Source organism: Diadema antillarum, unplaced genomic scaffold (genome assembly GCF_040938485.1).
Source record: "Diadema antillarum isolate AM-2024a unplaced genomic scaffold, OU_Dant_1.0 scf00000022, whole genome shotgun sequence".
In the NCBI taxonomy this organism is placed as follows: domain Eukaryota; kingdom Metazoa; phylum Echinodermata; class Echinoidea; order Diadematoida; family Diadematidae; genus Diadema; species Diadema antillarum.
In genome coordinates this window covers 3624251-3645075 of record NW_027270911.1, presented here as the reverse complement: position 1 = coordinate 3645075, position 20825 = coordinate 3624251, and the positions used below count along the sequence as shown (strand labels likewise).

General features: G+C 40.0%; 1 protein-coding gene across 1 annotated transcript; it reads left to right on the top strand.

Annotated features, from left to right (window-relative positions):
• The first annotated feature begins 16083 nt into the window (after nucleotides 1–16083).
• LOC139731267 (U7 snRNA-associated Sm-like protein LSm10) lies at nucleotides 16084–18476 on the top strand. Its single transcript, XM_071642157.1, has 2 exons — nucleotides 16084–16420; nucleotides 18079–18476. Exons 1-2 carry the CDS (start codon nucleotides 16399–16401, stop codon nucleotides 18474–18476), a joined length of 420 nt encoding a protein of 139 aa, XP_071498258.1. The 5' UTR covers nucleotides 16084–16398.
• Nucleotides 18477–20825: the final 2349 nt, after the last annotated feature.

Sequence of the window (20825 nt, the reverse complement as noted above, 5' to 3'; positions counted from 1 at the left end):
TTCATTTTTTTTAAAACTAAAAACCAAGCACATTTACATGCTTAGAAACAACTTGAAAAGAAATTACAATACATAATCGTAAGCATAATTTAAATGATACACCCATAACTATAATTAAGTACTGTATTTTTTTGAACATTTATGTTTCTATGCATGTCTATATTCATATTTTTGAAAAAGAAATAAAATATTGCATATCCAAAAATAATGACTTTTAAAAAATAGACATATTTCTGCTTGCCTGAGTCAATTTTTCTCTTCTTTGCTTGTTGTTCTCCATCAGTGTATTCTTTGGTTATCTCTGGTTCTCCATGTTGCACTGTGTCAGGTAGGTTGGCATGGTAACCGTGCAACACCTCCAGGGAATAACTGACAATGTCTAAGGCATCTTGCCCCTCCCCTTGCTGCTGGAGGCACTTGGCTTGGAGGAGGAGAGCATGAGCAGCTGTCATTATCTCTCTAATTTTATCTGGCGATGCTGGGACTTGACTTCCAGAGCCGCTCGTGTCACCATTTCCTTTTCCATTCCATGGGAGCTGCGTGCTACTTGAGGATGTGCTACTTGCCTCCCTGTGGCGTTTGCGAGAACCTGGATCCCTGTCTGAACCATCCTCCATACTTCCAGTACCGTTTCTTTTCACCAGCACAGCACCACTTTCGTTGCCGCTCCTGCCACACCCGACATGGCTGTGGTTCCTGGATTTAGCAAACTGGCTGGTGGAGGGTAGTTCAGCGCTGGTCCCATCTCTGCTTCTCCCACCATCTCTCTTGTGTCCGAGTCGATCCCCCGTCCCACCATCGGTTCCCCCCTTTCTCCTCGAAGCAAATTCTTGACTCCTTTTGAGGAAGGGGGAATTCCCATCTGGCTGACTGTGCTCCTGGCTATCCTGCTGAGAATCCTGACTAGATGGTTCCTCAACCTTTGCAGGGAGCTTGGATTTACACAGCAGCTGGTCGCAGATCGCCAGAGCTTCGTCCAGTCGGGCTGCCCTGAGGAGTGCGGTGGCTGCTTCAAGGTAGATGGTTTGCAGAGGCGGGAGCAACATCTGGTTGCTATGGCAATGATTTACCTGATAGATTAAAAAAAGAATGAGATGTTACAGGAGAATTTACTCCAAAATGAATTTGCTGACATAACAGTGACAGCAAGCAAGCAGCTGACAACTACTGCGTGCTGATGAGAATCATGGAAATAGGTGGGTACAGGTAAGAACCACAACACACTGTAAGCAATGTGGCCATTATTATTATTTCATTATCATTTTAATAGCATCAACAAGCAAAGAATACAAATTAAGACAATGAACCAGACGACTATGACACTTACCTCGAGTCTGGACATATCTCCCATATCAGCTAGTAAGTCCAGGAATCGCTCTGCTGCCTGTTCATTTCTGGAAATATGGTACAAGCAACATGGAAATAACTTCAGACTTATCATGCATTCTGCTGTCATTGATAGATATTGTATGTATAGCTTTCAAAATCATTAACTGCCTTCTGAAAAGCAGTGTAGTGTAACAGAACATGCAAACATTACAGATGAAAATCTGCTCAAAAGCTCACAGAGATAAGCAAGGAGATTATACACAATGCCGTTTTTGACCTCCCTCAAGCTTGACATGAGTTAACCCTTACTGGCTTACTCATAGAGTGTGCTCTCCCTACTAACATGGTTATAATGAAATTTTGTTACAACAAAGTAAAAATTCATTGCCAAAATTATTATCTATATAATGTAACTATGTGTTTCACTTTTTCAGCTGTAATGAAATGTCAACATAATGACAGAAAAATGCAGGTCCTGAAGACTCTATTACAACAGGAGTCATCTGTATATCAAAGTCTTATGCACACAAAGGTTGCTCCTGACCACTGAAACCATGCCAGAGACTTGCATAAATACTGACACATACCGTATGTTAAGTGGAGTCTTAATTATGTTTGCCAAGGAACACTGGTGTTTGTTTGTTTGTCTATTTGCAAAATAACTCAAAAAGTTGAGAACGGATTTGAATGAAACTTACAGAAAAAGTCAATAATGACAAGAAACAGGTGATCAAAGTTTGGTTCCAATTCGGGCATTTTTACGGATTTTTTTATCTTTTGGAGTATAGGGTCAATGAACTTCGGTGTTAAAGCTGGGTGTGCTGGAAGTTTACATACACAAACTGAAGTGCATGCTCTCCTTGGGGAGGCACGTGCAGCTGGAAGCTAACGATGTAAACAAAAGGCTTCTATATTGGGAAATAGGGCGATTATCAGCATGTGAGTATGCATGGAAATGAGCCGCTAACTTGGCGGAGGTCTGTGCTCTCCAAGTGCTTTATTTCTAGTTTTGAACTGTGCTCAGAGGATTGAGATAAAATGTCATTGGATTAATTGCTCAGTTTTATTTTGTTTGTGTCTTTGTGTGTGTGTGTGTGATGTGTGTGTGAGGGGGGGGGGGAATGAATTTCTAATTTGAATTAATCAGCCTATTGGCAACACTTTGGAGTGACCTGGTGTGATGTGTGTGTTACTTCCCTTAAAAATACAAAAAAAATGAGCAAAATTCTCACTTGTGCAGGTCCAGACAGCGCTTGGCCATGACGTATAATGCAGCAACGGGGCTGACTTCCTGTATGACAAGTCCTGACCCTGTTTCTTCTGGTGCAGGTAATCCTGGACCCAGGATGACAGATGGACCGAGTCCCGAGACTGCTTCACCCTCCTGAGGTCCTGGATCCGTCTCCTCACCACAGAGTGCCTGCAACAACCAGTGATATTGAAAGAGAATGACAATTGATGTTCTAAAGCTATTTGAACCACATTTCATGAGCATTGTAATCCCCTGATTTACATGGATAGGCCTATAAACATTTCAAATTGCCATTAAAAATACCCGTATAACCACAAATTAAAATATCAGTTTCCTACGTAATAGAACTGAGGAAAAGACACACAAAAATGCACACACTTTTCTTCCTTTTTTTGTTTTTTGTTTTTGAGAAAGGATATCAATAGTCTGTAAGACTTTGTTATTGAAACGGTATAGCTTGCATACCTGGGGAAGTTAGGAACCTTCTCAAATAGGGACAGAAATTACTTCACACTGCCCTGAACAAAAGAACAAGAATACCAACACAAAACAAGAGACCCGGGGGTCACGCGCTCACCTGAGTATCGCAATTTCACCTTCCATGCATTCTTGCACACTCTTACCTGAGAACATTGGAAACTTACATGTAGGTCTGCATATATGGATCCCCCCCCCCCCCCCCACTCAATTCCAGGGTTGGGGGGGGGGGGGAGGGCAGGCAGCCCTGGATCTGCAATGAACAAACTTGGAACTAAAGTCATCAATGTACAAACTCTGGTATCAACATTGCTTTATTGTTTCTCGTTTTAGAGTAGAAGATTTTAAATATTCCTTGATGTGGAGGGGGGGGGGGGGGCCCTAGGGGCCCCCAAGAGGGACATGGTGCCCATTTCAAGGAATTGAGATTCTATCCCCCTAGGGATGTTACATACCAGCTAAGTTTGGTCAAAATTCATCATGAAGTTTTCAAAAAGAAGATGAACAAGTACAATTCAGGTCCCATTAGGACCCATCCTCATCCCCTCTCCTGGGTTCCCAAAGGGGGGGGGGGGGGGGGGGGGGGGCCTGATTCCGCCAATCTCATGAACAAACTTGAAACTACAGTCATCAATGTACTAACTCATTAGTATTATCTAAGCCCTATCACTTCTGGTTCTAGAGAAGATTTTTAAAGATTCCTTAATTTTAGGGAGTTTGGGTCCCCCTGGGGGCCCCAACATGGGCCATGGTGCCCATTTGAAGAAATTGAGATCCTATCCCCCTAGGGATGCTACCTACCAAGTTTGGTGAAAATCAGACATGGGGATCTCAAAGTGAAGATGAAAATGTACAATTTAGGCCCCATTAGGACCCCTCCCAACCCCCCCTCCCCTGGGTCCCAAAGGGGACACCCCTGATTTCCCCATGAAGAAACTTGAAACTACAGTCATCAATGTAATAACTCATAGTATTAACTAAGCCCTATCACTTCTGGTTCTAGAGAAGAAGATTTCTAAAGATTCCTTAATTTTAGGGGGTTTGGGCCCCCCTGGGGCCCCCCAGGTGGGCCATGGTGCCCATTTGAAAAAATTGAGATCCTATCCCCCTAGGGATGCTACCTGTCAAGTTTGGTGAAAATCGGTCTTGGGGTTCTCAAGAGGAAGATGAAAATGTAAAAAGTTTACGCACGACGGGCGACGGACGCCGGACGCCGGATGCCGGACGAAGAGCGATCGCAATAGCTCACTTGAGCCTTCGGCACAGGTGAGCTAACAACACAAAACAACAACAAACAGACTAACAAACAAAAACAAATGAATAAGTAAATACTGAACACAACACAAAATGTCTTTGACACTGCTCATGGTTTACAAAGAGTTTTAACATAATCTGCAGTGTTCTCTACTTAATACACATGGGGCATACTTGGACTAGAAGGTCCAGTGTTTCCAGTTCCGTCTCCCCCTCACCAAGCTCCCTGTACACTGTGGCTACATTGAAGAGAGCCGGTGTGTGAGGGCCAGAGGCGTGGGCTGCCAGAGAACACCTGAACTGTTGCAATGCTGCATAGGGTTTACCCTGCAAAGACAAATTTAGGCATTGTTAAAATTTATATACACTGAAGAAAATATTTTCATTTCAAATTTTGCAAATACAATTATTAAACTTCACACATACAGCACAGCTCGGAAAATTAGCTAATATTGGATTTCAATTACGTCATTGAAATAAAGTTGTTGCATAGATGACTTTAACTTAAATAACAACATAAAAAACATAATTTAGTCCCACCTATTTATACTCATGTTGATGATTTCACTACTTCACTGTCATCCATTTGAAAACACAAATTCTGTTGATCTGAAATGCTGAAGTCTGTCATTTACATAAAATGAGTGATTTCCTCAGAGATCACTACGTCAGGATTTCTAAAAAAAGTAATTTGCTAGTAACACTGGATGTCATACAGATATCATGATTGCAAATCTGTCACACTGATACTGATATACATTACTGAATACACAATACATTTGGCTAGCATCTTGTGCAAATCAGTAGTTGTACAACAATTTTGCTTGTGGTTAGGCTTGCGACTTTTTTTTTTTCCAGTGAAAGAAATGTATGAGTATAATACTACCTGGCACTATCAGTGACATAATGGCAAACTAAAACATTATAGGTCATTGGATAATGCTATCAACTCACCATGTTTTTCAGACAGCAGCCAATAAGATTGAAGATTTCACTGGAGTTTGAGTCTCCCGTGGTGATGTCAAGGAGTTTTTGGCAGGTTGCCATGGCAGTGCCATAGTCACCATGGTGATATAAAGAGTATGCTGCCAGAGAGCATACAAAATAATGATCATGTCAACCTGGAAAATCATTACCAGTAGAGGTCTACACTACTCTTTCCTAAGTTTACATGCCTTTCAGTGAGGTTTACATTGCAGTTAGTATAAACAATAGTGCAACTCACACTAATCATGTGATCTTATAAATCTGAAAATCATACATTACTCATAAAAAAATGGAAAGAAAAAGACATGGTGGTCATGAGCATTTCATGTTGGCTGAAAATAAAGTCCATTTGATACAAAATCGAAAAAAACAAAACAAAACAAGTGAAGTGAAAACTCTCCTGGTGGATGAAACTTTCTGCAAGAACAATGATGGATGGTGGCTGTAAGTATCAAATATGAAGCTTACCTCTGAGATACCCAGCATGTACACCAAGTTTTTCTGGGACAGAGGGCGATTCTCCTTTCATGACGTCCAGACAAGTGGACCACTGCCTTGTCTGACATAGCGCACTCAGCCGTAGGTAATGGGCAATGCTTCTGACTGACCTCAAAAGCTCTGCAGTTCAGAAAATAAGACATTCAACCAACATGAGCCTGATTGATTCTACATGTATTGGGGAATTTTATGGCGATGTTAAAGGAGATGGCTAGTAACCGATCAGTGGGAATCAGTGGGAATGCTGAGGGATGATTGTTCCAATCCTTGTGGGATTCATTTAAGAGTACATTACATATCTACTGTTGTGTGAAAATAATTTGCTTCAGAACGGTCTCATATTCAAGTAATGTGCAGATTAATGCCCCGTCACTGACCAGGCACGCTAACCTGGAAACATTAAACTGCACACTACTTGAATATGAGACCATACTGAAGCAAATAATTTTCACACAACAATAGATATATAATGTACTCTTAAATGAATCCCACAAGGATTGGAACAATCATCCTCCAGCATTCTAAGCACGCTAGCACGTTAGCACGCTAACCTGGAAACATTAAACTGCACACTACTTGAATATGAGACCATACTGAAGCAAATAATTTTCACACAACAATAGATATATAATGTACTCTTAAATGAATCCCACAAGGATTGGAACAATCATCCTCCAGCATTCCCACTGATTCCCACTGGTCAGTTACTAGCCATCCCCTTTAAATCCAAAACCTTTTCTATTCTTGCTAAGCTGAAAATGCACTGCGTTATTAAAAGTGTTAAGTGCATAATTTGTGAAAAACAGTGCTCTATTGTATTTGTCCCACATCTATCAATCATCATAACATAAACATAAAATATGTATTCATTGACAAACAAAATAGCATTCTTTAAAAGTAACAGAATGCAGTAAAACTTTCCTTGAAATTCCATGATGCTCTCTCACAAATATTGTAGCATTGCATCCTTTTTTGACTGACAATCATCAGTCACTGACTTTGTTACTTGAAAATTTGCTTGATGAAAATGAAATAAATGGGGGAATTTGGTGGAAATACTTTGAAATCATAACACAATTAATGCTACATATTTTTCTTAAGAATTTCCTTTACAATTTTATTATAAAGACAAAAAAAGACATGGAAGTGGGTAGGAGAAGACAAATAGACATACAGATAGATAGATAGATAGATAGATAGAAAGATAGAAAGATTGATAGATAGATAGATAGATAGATAGATAGAAAGAAAGATAGATAGATAGAAAGATAGATAGATAGATAGATGGATAGATCATAGAAAGATAGATAGATAGATAGATAGATAGATGGACAGATAGATAGATAGATGGACTGATAGATGGACAGATAGATAGATGGACTGATAGATGGACAGATAGATAGATGGACTGATAGATGGACAGATAGATGGACAGATAGATAGATGGACTGATAGATAGATAGATAGATAGATGGACAGATAGATAGATAGATAGATAGAAAGATAAATAGATAGACAGATAGACATACAGATAGATAGATAGATAGACAGATAGATCTGCAGATAGATACTGTAAAAGTGGATATTTTTGCACAACTAATTTTTGGTGCTCGGCCGGGTAAGAACAGTTTCGCGTGTTTTTAATTCCGCGGCATCAAGACATCAACCACTGGAACATATTACAAGCAAAAATATTTGCGTGCTTTTATTTTCGTGCTAGTTTCTGCTTGCGCAAAATGCACAGAAATTTCAACACTGCAAAAATGTTCAATTTTACTGTAGCCAGATAGATAGATAGACCAATAGAGAGAGAGATGGGGGGATAAACTTATCACCTTGACACTCGTTGTTCTTTGAAGCATCTACTTCTGGCTTGGAGAGCAGTGATACACTTTTATCCTGAAATCAAAGTATATTGTGCTTTATGAACAAATATTACTGGGAAAGACTTGTGGTTTAGTAGTATAAGGTTCAATTTTCTTGTACAGCTACAATTGATTACTTTGCAGTTGAGAGATTTTATGTAATTTTGATAAGTCACTACATAAACTGCTGTTCAATGACCAACACCTTCAATCTTTCCTAATGACTGACTGACTCCATCTGCTTAAGACTTAGACTGATATCAGAATGCTTTGGACAAGACAAGAAAATATCAGTCTTGCATTATGTTTCTCTTCATGGTTACAAAAATCAATCTCACTGCCTCAAAATCATTCAAAAGTCAACTGTTTTTCTCTTCTGTGATCAACTCTGATAGAATGTGACACAAACGATACCAAAAGTTGGTTAGAGCAGTAAAAAATTTTGTCCTCTTTCTCCACATCATGACATGATACAAAGGAAGAGCTAAGAGATCAGATAATTTACTGCATCAGAGTCAAACACGACTGTGCATTTCTCTTGTCACTGAACTCATCTGTTTTTGCAACTTTACTAGGCATTTGTGGTGAAGAATGATGGGTCACATTCTAGCTCTCTCATACATGCGAAGCCTGGGACATCATCTGTTCAACAGACTCCAGGATTCCAAGGGTCTGATGGTAGTCATTCTCTGACAGGAGACACGCCACCCACACACATAGTAACAGTGCCAACAGAGGGCAAAGGTCACCAAGATCTGAATGAATGACAAAGAAAGGAATGAGAGAGAGAGAGGAGACAGGGGGAAATATTAAGGCCTGCACTACTTAAACAGACTTTCATGTTACTGCATTATCATGCACATTCCATGAGTTTGTTTTCATGTTTTGTTTTGTGCAAAATTAAAGTCATGTTGGGATTTCAAATATTATGTAAGAATGTCTAAAGAGGAGCCTCTAGCAAAACACATAACCCATGGTCTTTGAAGAGAGAATATCCTTATTTTTGTCCAAAGTCTGCTGTTTTTTTATATCCTTATCATATTTGATATGATATATTTGACAAAAGTTTGATAAAAAACAACAAAGCATGAGTAGGCAGAGGTATTGCACATTCATTGAACTTAAACTCCACCTGTACATTTTCAAGTACCAATTTATCTTTGAATTTCAACTTCAAATTTCACTCTTTAGTTAGCTGAAGACAAGCAAGTGTGTAGCAGCCTGTCTAATACAGCAATGAACCATCCTCAAAGAAATTTTGTTCACTCTGGGGTTATTACATGCAGAGTGATGTCTTAAAACCTTGTAACACCTTCTGCCTCTTCGAAAAATCAAGTTTCACTAGCCTATTCATATCATTTTTTACCCCAATGTCCAACAAAATTATTCATAACATTTGACTTTTATGCCCTTTCTCATCCTTTGACCAAAAATTAAACAGTCACTCACCCTGACATATCATACTGACAACTATTTCAGCACTTCTTAATTATTGACTTGACAATGAAACTTTAGCATTATAGTAAGTGTTACTGTTCTCTGATCTTCATATTATGTGGCCCAAATTATCATTATTCTTTATTAATAATACGATATGCATCATTGCACAGATCAGAGCCTGGATTTCAGAAACACACAAACACAAACTACCAATAACACATGGCAGTGATCATAATATATTAGAGATTAAACTTACTTGATGAATGTGAAATTTGCTGGGCAACCACTAATATGCCATCACTCAGTGATGACTCGCCTCCGTAGCACAGTTGGTGAACTGAAACGATACAAGCAGACAAGCCATTGTCTTGGAATCATAGTACTTTGATTTTCTTACTCCTTTGTAAAAGTTTGACAAATAAGTTAACATAAGGTTAAAGGGAAGGTACAGTATTGGTGGAGATGAGAATGGGGCTTTTAATTTTTTGTGAGATACCAAGAAAACACTTATGACATAGTACAGAGCATACCATTTTCAGAGGAATTCAAAGTTTATCTAATGAAAATCGGGTTTGGAATGACTAAAACATCCAAAAACAAAGTAAAACAAAGCAATCATAATAAAGTGTGTGTCCCACACTTTTTTAGAATCGCTCTTTTTTTTGATATCTCAGCCATTTCAAAACCAATTTTCATCAAATAAACGTTGAATTTCTCATAGAATTACATGCTCTTTCATATTTCATAAGAGGTTTCCCATTATCTCACCCCAAAATGTTAGAAACCTGAAATTAGGTCTCAACCAAAACTGTACATTGCATTAAACTCTCCTGGAGTCAACACTGACAGAAACGAAGAAAATAAATGACATCTTTATTGTGTAAGTTGGCAGTGCAGCTGATAGGGTACACAGCAAAGACTGCAAATTTGACCTTACCTCTTGCGACAGTCCGCCTTACAATGGAGAAAGTCTTCACATTTCCCGAGTCCATCTCTCGGGGTGTAAGGACGGTCAAGAGCTGCATGGCTTGGCGACAGGAGACCAGTAACTCCTCCCTGAGATGTTTTCTGATTGGAGGGAGACCTGGAGGAGAGAACGATCAAGATAGTATCACCAATGGCTCTTCGTCTGAGTTCTATCTCATCAAAAACTGCAAAGGTTGGGGGGGGGGGGGGGGGAGGGCTATAGTCTCCCTGGCACATTTTTGGCTCTTTACAACAACAACAACAACAGCAACAGCAACAACAACAACAACAACCACAACACAACAACAACAATGACAATGACAACAACAACAACAACCACAACAACCATAACTCCCTAAACCAATGACTCTCTGAGAGTTGTGCCTGGATATTCTTCCTGTCAGAGTGGGAAACTGGAGGTCCATTGTACAAATTGTACATTGACCCTTGACCTCACTGGCAAGCAGCACTGTACCCCACCCCATCATAAGGACACACATATTCTGCACTTATACAATCAGTTTGCTAATACTGCAGTGATCATGAGATGTTAAATGCAAGCAGTTGATTGGATGCTTCCTTGCTGCTACTGCTGCTGCCATGGCAACTGCTTTACATTGCAGCTCTCAAAATCAGCAACCTCCTTCATTAAATAGCTTGTGTACCTAGATATTAGGCCCAGTAAAAAAAGAAAGCAGTTTCTCGTCCGGGTTTTTTGAGCAAGGCGATGAGGGAGGTCCTTACTATTTGATATCTTGCTATTTTTTCGAGGATTGTCACAATGTAAGTAATAATGTGTTTCTCGTCCGGTAATTCTGAGAAAGGTAACGAGAGAGGGGTTTACTATTTTCTATATCCAATTTATGAAATGAAATGTCACTCTGGTAGCTGTGTTATGAGAGACCAGGTCCCAAGTGTATGTCTTGCCTGCACTCTGTGCATTTTCAAACAAATAGATATATTATGTAGGCCTACCATACTTGAAACGAAACTTCATGCATGCAGAAATAATATGCATTTGCTTTTTCTTTCCACTACAGATGTCAAGGGAAAATGACCATCTTAATACTGGCATTTCTGATACCAGTGTACTTGCAATTCTGATGTATTGTGCTATTAATTGAAACAGGTATAAAACATGTCTTTCAACAAATGTACGACTGAAATTAATTCCATGATATTCAAAACACTGCTTTATTTATCATTTGTGTTTATGACTTTTTGAGTCCACACAGCTGGTATGTATAGTTCTTCACAGTACAATTGTAGCACATTCAACTGGAAACTGGCTTGTACAATTGCAGATGGATGTCAAAATGATACTGATATGGCATTCTAGCATTAAACATTTAAAGATGTTTCTTCATGTTCTAAAAAGACATTTGATAATCACTCATCATTTGGATGATGAATGATTGTATACCAAAACTACATAAATGTAGTAAAACATGTACCTGCGCAGGTAAGTCACATTCTCCCTTCATTTCTTCCATGGCCATCATTACAGTGCTACCAAGAAGCAGCAGTGATATAAACAGCAAAACACAACGTGTAATGACAATTTCAGTTCACGCTCATCAAAACTGCTTATTACTTTTCAAAGTTTTGGCTATCAACATTCGTTTGTGGGTGTATTTTGTTTGTTTGTTTGCTTTGTGTGTTTTTCCCTCGTGAAAGACGTAATGATTTCTTCGTATCGAACGTAAACTGCATGTTTACCGTAAATAAGCCATTCAGCTCAGCTCAGCTACGGCGCATTCGATTTATCGAACTTGCAGTAACCTCTTATAGGCAGGAGCACATGGCGCATTCCTTTAAACTTGAAAGTGAAGCCACGTGTTTGCACATCGGCGCTTCCACACACAGCGCGGCATTTTGCGATCATCGTTATAGCAGACTTTCCGATTCCAGTCAGGGGAAAAGGAATTGGAATACTTCGGAAAAGACTGATGTTTAAAATCCAATAAAATGAAAAAAGCCTGAAAACAACGCGTGATTATGTTTTCATAGTAAACGATAATTGGAAACACGGAACAGAGTACCGGTATCGCATCCGCTCACAAAGAAGCTCTCTTGAGAAGATGAAAGCATTCCACGTCCCCTGCTATATAGTGGAAGCTTCCATAATCATCCCAGCAAGTTTTTGGAGGTACTTACTTGCACTTGTACACATTCATTGCCAGAAAGCAATCAATCAACGCTGAACATTGCGTAGCTGAGAATCTTTATCGTGCTGGTGACCAGCTGGATGCTTCGGCATGTGTCATAACGTTATGTTTAGAGCCTGTAGGCCTCATAAGTCGACGAGTTTAATTCAAAATAGCAAAAAGAGGGAGATTGAAAAAAATACGAATTCTGGTGGAAAAATACAAATTTTGGAGCTGCTGAGTACTAATTTGTGCTTCCAAAGGTTGGCAGCTCTGGGCCCCGTTTTATGAAGAGTTAGAATTGATTATGAAGTCGATTTCAACTGTAAGTCTATGGCAGACTGTGTAGTAAGGAAAATTAAAATTGATTTTATCTTTTGATAAAACGGGGCCCTGGTATTAAAGCCGTTCGCTGTGCACACGTGCGCTTGAGATCGGTTCTCTCCATCACTGCACTCCACGATTTTTTTTTCCAGCTCCAGAACGCGCGCATGCTATGCTGGCTGGCTGGTCTCCTCTATGACTAGTAGATCTACTGTATGTGGTTACATTGCGCAATCAATCTAGCAGCACATGAAGCGGGCAACAGCACGAGAAAAATGTGCAGAAGGTGCTCAACGTCCTGTCTACACCACGACGTACCGAGTGCGCTGTACATCACAGCCCAGGCCGCGCCCGCCCGCGCCCATCCAATTACAGTTCAACTGCTTTGTGGGTCATTCCTTCTTTCCGAGCTCGCAGTGTGAAATGCATGCGTTATTACATACGCACTACAGAAGCTACAGCTGTACTACAGCTATAAAGTAGAGGACGCAAGGCGTAATTAGAAATGAGACATCACGATTGGTAGGTGAATTGTCGATTTTTTTTTTCGGCGGCCGAAAAAATAGTAAAATATCAAAAAAATCGATGCGGCAACTGAAAATCGATGCGGGCGGGGAGCGGGCTGGGACGGGAATTATGAATTTCTTGGTATTTTCAGCGCCATTTTGAAAATAGTAAATAGTAAAAAAATCGACGCGGCGGCCAAAATCGATGCGCGCGAGGACGAGAAACTGGTTTCTTTTTTTACTTGGCCTTATTGAGGTTCACTGTCATCTGTTCCACACAAGTAATACTGGATGACATTGTAAAAATTTGTGATGGGAATCTACCCTACATGTATGCCTCTCAAGTCATAATTTCAATATTTGGGATGATACAAGGTGACTTTTAATTAAAGTGAAAGTTTTCAGTTGCATAGATTAATCTGCATTTACAGCTAAAACTACAACAAAATTATCCACAAAAAAAACCCCATCAACAATAAAGTAAACAATTGTATTTATAACTTTATTTGAAATGTATGAACTGTATTTGAGCATTGTTGACAGCTTTGAAAGTTTGAGAACATCAGGGGGGTGTTTCATCAATTTAGTCAGCGCTGACAATTTCAGCAAAATCCTTGGTTTTGATTGGCTGAGATGCTCTGGTTGCTGACTGTTACCATGGTGATTGTCAGAAAATGACAACTTGTCAGCGCTGACTTAGTTGATGAAACACCCCCAGGTGTGCAGTATCAGGCAGGCTTTATGGAGAGAACTCTCTATTCTTACCCCACAGCAATTCGAGGTGTGTACAATTCTTGCCCTCTGCAGACTCTTGCTGGAAAATAACAACAAAATGGAGTACAATAATTGTGGAGGTGATAATTGGACTACAAAATAAAATGCGTGTATCTAATTGCTTTTCAGAATAATCATCTTCTTCTGTTATCTTAAGTCACAAGATGCTGTGTTTACTTTAAAAGTAAACACAGCATCTCCCTAACTAGAAATGTTGGCTGATTTGAAAATCATAAAGGTTTTCATTAAAGTGGAACAATCAATGTCAATAGCATGCACATGAATAAATATTTGTATTTAACTCTTCATGCGTAGGATGACTGGTAGTGGATCTGAAAAGTGTACTACATGCTAGTCATTGTCTCTACATGCATGCACTTGAAGATGAGACAATATTATATTAACCACTCCACTTTACCAAGGTGAGAAAAATGAGAAGCAGATGATTGCACCTTCCAATGTTACAGAAAACATTCTATAGTGGCTTTCTGACTAACAAGAAGACCAATTGAAATAATCGCAGTTAAAATATGGCAGCTAGGCAAAAAAGAAAAGAAAAGAAAAATACTAATATAGAGTTCTAAAGTAAAATGAAACAAAACAAAGCAGGAAATAGAAACAGACAATCTCAACAAATGCTGTGAACATTTCATGCATGTTTACTGTTATCAAGTGTTAGTGTTGCGTTACGGTATACGGTATTGCCAAGTATATTATAGACTAACCCCGGGACGCTCCGTATACACAGTTACACACTGTGGGAGCGTCCTGAGTCAATAGAGTGCTATATCGGTAAGCTTGAAAAACATACACAGTCTGTCACAGATTTTCGCACCTCCGCAGGTTTCGAATATCACGAGGAAAAAACGAACTTTTATAGTATACATAAGATTCTTATCTAATTAATACCCTTCGTTCACCTTGTTCTTGTTCACATTGGTCCAATGATCTTGAAAAAACGTTTTTTTCACGGCCATATACGGGTCCGTAGTCCTAGCTCCCCATCCCATTCACCATTTTCGAAATCAGTATGCAGTACACTGCGCACGTAAATATTCATGTGCTGGCGGAGTCGCAATGCGTTTAGCCTTCTGACAATGCCAGCGCGCGCGCACCCACCCAGAAAGCAACGCAATATACAGCGAGAGGGTTTGCCAACAGTATGATAAGGCCTTGCCACAAAGCTACACGACTTGATTGCCAGCGCATGCGCACAAATCTCAAATCCATTTACTGTATAAGATGTAGTTCTCCCGAGTTCCTCTCGACCGAGTCGCATTTAACTCATCAAACCGAGCAGAAAGGGACTATTACCAGAACCAAAAGTTGAACGCAGTCAGTCTTCAACATTACATCTTCACCTGTAAGTCTTCATATTGCGGAATTTTTGCGATTTCATATTGATTTTTAGGCGCTATACTTCGCCTGTCATGATCATGTCTGCTACAATGCGCAGCCCCAACACTACGTGTTGGGGCTGGTCGCAGTTAATTATAGACTAACTGCGACCAGCCCCAACACGCAGTGTTGTCCCACAGTGTGTAACTGTGTATACGGAGCGTCCCGGGGTTAATTATAGACTAGTAGTAGTACATATGTCAATGCCATGGCACCATAATCATGATAATGATTGCCGAAAGGTAATTTTACTCGAGCTTGAACCTTGACATAAATTTAGTAAATAACTGGATAGTCCACATATATATGATGCCTTTAATTGTTTAATAGGCAAAATTGCTGCATTTATGTTATACGTACCACCAATTGCAATCGCTGATCACTCCAAAATTCGATCTGTTGACAGCTCTGTCTCTGTTGACAACTCGACAAACAATTGTCATGAAGCCACTTCATCAATGTGTCTGCAACGTCCATTTTCGGACTAGTCTATCGCTCGTATCGGTAATCTTCTTGTTCTACATTTGTCATCGAGATCGAGAGAGACCCTGTATTAGGCTGTAAACGGTTTACAGACTGCAATACCTGTGTTCACTGTATGTATGCGAAAGATGCGATACGGCGATCGATGGACCACATGGATTTATGGTATACTCGATAGCATGCACACATATTATTGTACAAGAAGTACGACATGGTATGTCACGTGACTATACCACCTGATATTTAGGCTTACAGTACACATTGTATTATTACATGTGGTCGCTTCCTGGGCAGCGCGCGTAGATACCGAATCAGTTGAACGCGGCGCGGGGTTGAACGACAGCTTTTATGTACAGTGTACACGTACTGTCCTGTTCCCTGGGGTAGTAGTAGTGTGGACATAAATATCGACTTTATTGCTCAATGTGTTTTCTTCTACAAAATACAACCAAACGAAAACAAAAGTTTCTTCGAAGACACGGGCTCCTGATATGTCTTACCCTGGCCCTCTGCTCTGGATCTGGACTCGGAGTGGCTGGCTGCGGCTCAGCTGTGGTTGGCTGTGTCGTGTCGTGATCGTGTGACTACCTCTGCTGTTAGTGTAGGCACTCTTGCTTGTCTGATCACACTGACTGGGACAGTCACTGGGATACTGCTGAACTGATTGAGCTCACTATTCGGTCACTTTTTATACGATAATGCTTACGATGAATGAGCGAGGTAAGATCTCTGATAAAAGTAGATATAACAAAGAACTGTCACAGTTCTAGATAGACACACCATGTCAGTTTCTAGACGGCTATAAATATCAGTTCGGGAAACCCACTCACAAGGGGGGCCCCTCCTTATAAGTAACCCATCCCCCTTATAAGTAACCCCGTCCCCCTTATAAGTAACCCCCGGGGCACCCCTTATAAGGAGTCTCCACGCTTTTTTGCAATGCAACGCGAAAATGAAAGGACTGCGGCAATTCGCTTGATTATGCCCATAAAGCTTCACAAGTTTCCTAGTTACTCACGAAATTTGAGCAAAATCGGTTCGAGGCATCATATCTAAAATCATGGATTTAAATGCGATGTCAAACGACCCATGCGAATGCTGAAATGCGAGCGATTACTGGCGTGAGTGTCGCCAGGCGCGGCGGCGCGGCAATGCTTGAGTGCAGACGTGGCGACTGACTCAGCATCGGGCGCGCACAACCTCGTTTAATATTTTATTATTATTTTTTTTTTAATTTATTTATTTTTTAAACAGAAGAAATAAAAAGAAAAAATGGGCTTGGGGTGTGTGTTTGCCCCCTATTAAAAGGTGCCCTCTCTGTACGAAATTTGTGGATCCGCCCCTGCCCTGTATTGTCTGTTGTCTACGCTACCAGTACATTGGAAAAGAAAAGAAACGAAAAACTACATGTAAATTTATTTTAGATGTAAATTTTATCATTGAGTCATAAGTTGATACACATCTCACTAATTCTGACAGAATGTTTATCATCAACTTGTTGACTCAATTTCATGTGCTGTGCTCTGGATAAGAAGATCTTTATTGGAGAGGGTAACTTACAATTGTAATTCTCAAAGAGTGCATCACTGCACGAAAGCTGACTAAAAGATCAGTCTGTATCTTGGCAGGGATATGTTCTGTGGAGACTACGCTACATCTGGTTTCAGCCTTCATGGAATCCTCTCTGAAGAACAGACAGATTTTTTATTTTTCTTTTCTCTCTAGCATGAAATTGAAATACTGGGTGTGATTAGAAGTAAATGTTAAAACCTAAAGACCTACTATAACTTGCAATGTTAAAAAGCATACATTGTAGATATATACAAATGTATGTTCAATCAGATGTCATTTAACTACCGGTACTGATATTCCCCAAGACATACATGTGTATATGTAGCTATTGAATCTGAGCTTCACGTTTACGAGAATGCTGCATGTTGTACTGTATGTGTATACTTGCAGCTCAAGCACCAGGTAATATGAAATTTTAAAGCCCTAACCCAATATGGCAAACCAACTTTGATTGTTAATATTCTACAATAAAAGAGATGCAAACTGTGTGGAAATATCTGTGTATTAAAGGACTCTGTCAACTTTGGACTACTTTCTTTATTTTGGGAGGGGGGATCATATTGCTCAGCACATCTCACCATAGCTCGACAGTAATTTTACTTCCATCTGCAAATACATGTAGCTCTTGCACTGACTCCAAATGGAGTTTAAATTTCAATTCTTTGTTACACCACATTCTTGCTTTTCCAATTTACCAGTGAGATTTAAATGTTTTAAGTGATTCTTTGCATAGTTCTTTTTAGGGAAACTGAAATGGATGGATAGGCTTACTGACACTCTTTTGTAATTTCCTTTGACTTTTCAAGAGGAAGAGAAGATGGCTGCTCCACTAACGATGAGCCGGAGGGAGAAGTTCAAGTCCAAGCACACACTCATCTGCCTCCTCCAGGCTTTGCAAGGTCGGATCACGACGGTGGAACTCCGCAATGAGTGCACTGCCACAGGTTACATTGACACTGTGGATGGATTCATGAATGTGACCATGTCAAGGGTGCTCTTCGTCAACCAGGACGGACAGAAAACTCACATGGAGTCCTTCTTTGTCCAGGGAAGTCTCATAAGATATGTCCAGGTGCCTGATGATGTCGACATGGTGCGGGCAATCAAGCGGCAGATGATGCACTTCAACCCACATCGTGCACCCGCTGGTGGCGGACGCCAAAAATTCAGACAACCGAAGCGCAAGGAAACTGGCAAATACTAGAGGTGTTATGAATATCAGTCTGAACTTTGAAACTACCGTCATGCTGTATACTTTTATTTATAATTTCTTTGCATGCAAACCTGTTTAAAGCTTGAGGTTTGTGTACTGTGGGAACTCTTAAAGATTTGGTTTCCTCAAAAAATAAGTTTGTGAAAACTCAATGAAGGTTTGAGGAAAACCTGACAATCTGTTTTGTGAATACCTACAATTGTAAATAATTCCACAAAGCCGTCTTCTGTAGATGAATATTCTACCACAATTTATGATGTCACAATACATATAGTAGAATACATAAAAAATATGAAAGGACTTTCACAAAACTTATAATTCTTATATGAAAAATTCACAATGTCTAGACCTGCTACCGAGATGTGCATAACATCAAGGTGTAATTCCTGTGATATATCTCTTTTTCATTTTGCTGCTTCTGTCACATCATATTATTGTGGCGTTTCCATTTAGAAAGTGGGATGCATCAACTAAAAAATGTGAACACTCACAGGGGCGGATCTAGCTTTTTATAAAGGGTGGGGTTGGGGGCGGTATGCGAGGGAGCGTAGCGACCGAGCCCGAGTGAGCGGAGCGAGCGAGGGTGGAGGGTATGGGAGGGTGGTGTCCCCCCACAGTAGGGAGAATTTTTGAAAATCTGTGTGTGAAAATGGCGTTTTCTTGCATCTAAAACACCACTATTTTTGGTGTAGAGGTCATTGCCAAATTAACCCCCCCATGATGGTCCCCGGATTTTTTTTTTTTTTTTTTTTTTTTTTGGGGGGGGGGGGTTGCAACCCCCCAACCCCCCCTCTAGATCCGCTTCTGACTCATAACTTTCAAACAACTTGTCCGTATTTCCTCAAACTTTTACCAATTACTCGTCTTTCGGTATTCATAGACGCTCTACCAACTACAATCAAACCTGTCTACATACCGGTAATGTATATGGCGACCATGCAAGGGAGATGAAGAGTGGTCATTATAGACAGGTGGCTGCTATTGGCAGGTTCAATGCAACATTTGGTATGAAATGCCTACATGTATAATGTGTATTATACGTAGTACTTGTTAACATCCTTCCTTAAGTAAACATGACATGTGTATTTATGACGAGGAGTAGGTACTGTATGCATAATTCGGTATTCATAGACGCTCTACCAACTACAATCAAACCTGTCTACATACCGGTAATGTATATGGCGACCATGCAAGGGAGATGAAGAGTGGTCATTATAGACAGGTGGCTGCTATTGGCAGGTTCAATGCAACATTTGGTATGAAATGCCTACATGTATAATGTGTATTATACGTAGTACTTGTTAACATCCTTCCTTAAGTAAACATGACATGTGTATTTATGATGAGGAGTAGGTACTGTATGCATAAGTGTCATGCAGTACCAAATTTCATACAGTACATGTATCATGTGCACAGCAAGTAAGCTATTGATTGGTGCCTTAATACTGTATACCAAGGTTGAATGGTTGGGGAATGTAGTGGTGTCAATCACTGGAGCCTAAGCCATGAATGACTGGCATGGCTGCACAGCAAAAAACCATGCAGAATTTTGGGCTCTGCTCTGTATGGCCACTATTGACGGGTTAAAGTCTACCAAGGAGACAAAATTGGTGGCCGTTGGCCTTGTTAGACAGATGGCCCCCATGCATAGGGTCTCTGACATGGCTCTTCTCTCAGGGATTTCTCAGTGACTACACACAACAGTGGCCGCTATTAACAGGTAGCCGCTGGGACAGGTTTGACTGTAATTGTATGTTTCAGGAAGCGTGCCCTTTGAGCAGAGAGACACAAGTGAACGCAGAGGCCACCTGACTGAGTGACAAGCAGGTTGTGTTTTTTTTTTTTGTTTCTACAGAAAAGTATATCTGTAAATACATTACTGTACATGTTATTTGTACAATGTAGTTTTCTTAAGGACATGCAACATTGATGGACTTAAAGACAGCTTAAATGTAATAAATGATCTTGATCCTGAACATCACAGCATTGATGTCGATGAATTCTACCATGCAAGGCATTATGTTATGTCACTGGAAAACAGAAATTAAGAATGCTTCAGTATCAATTCATTATTGTGTTTACAATGTGACAGATGTCACAACAACACCAATATCAATTATGTCGATTCACTGTTGTGTCATCATCTGATCATAACAGGAGGTATCATTGCTATAAAAATGTTTTGATTATCGTGTCAATGGCCATGTTGTTATAATATGTTAGCTGTATTTTCTTCAGTCATGACAGTGTATTATTCACCATTCTGAAGTTCCATATATTACTTCCCACCATACAGTTTTATGACTTTCCTGTAATACAGTACAGTTGAACCTCTTGTAT

Bases quoted from the DNA above. Each gene is read 5' to 3' on its own strand.
- LOC139731267 (XM_071642157.1), top strand. From the start codon at position 16,399: ATGCTTACGATGAATGAGCGAG. The intron at 16,421-18,078 runs GTAAGATCTCTG...TGACTTTTCAAG, and splicing joins GCTTACGATGAATGAGCGAG to AGGAAGAGAAGATGGCTGCT.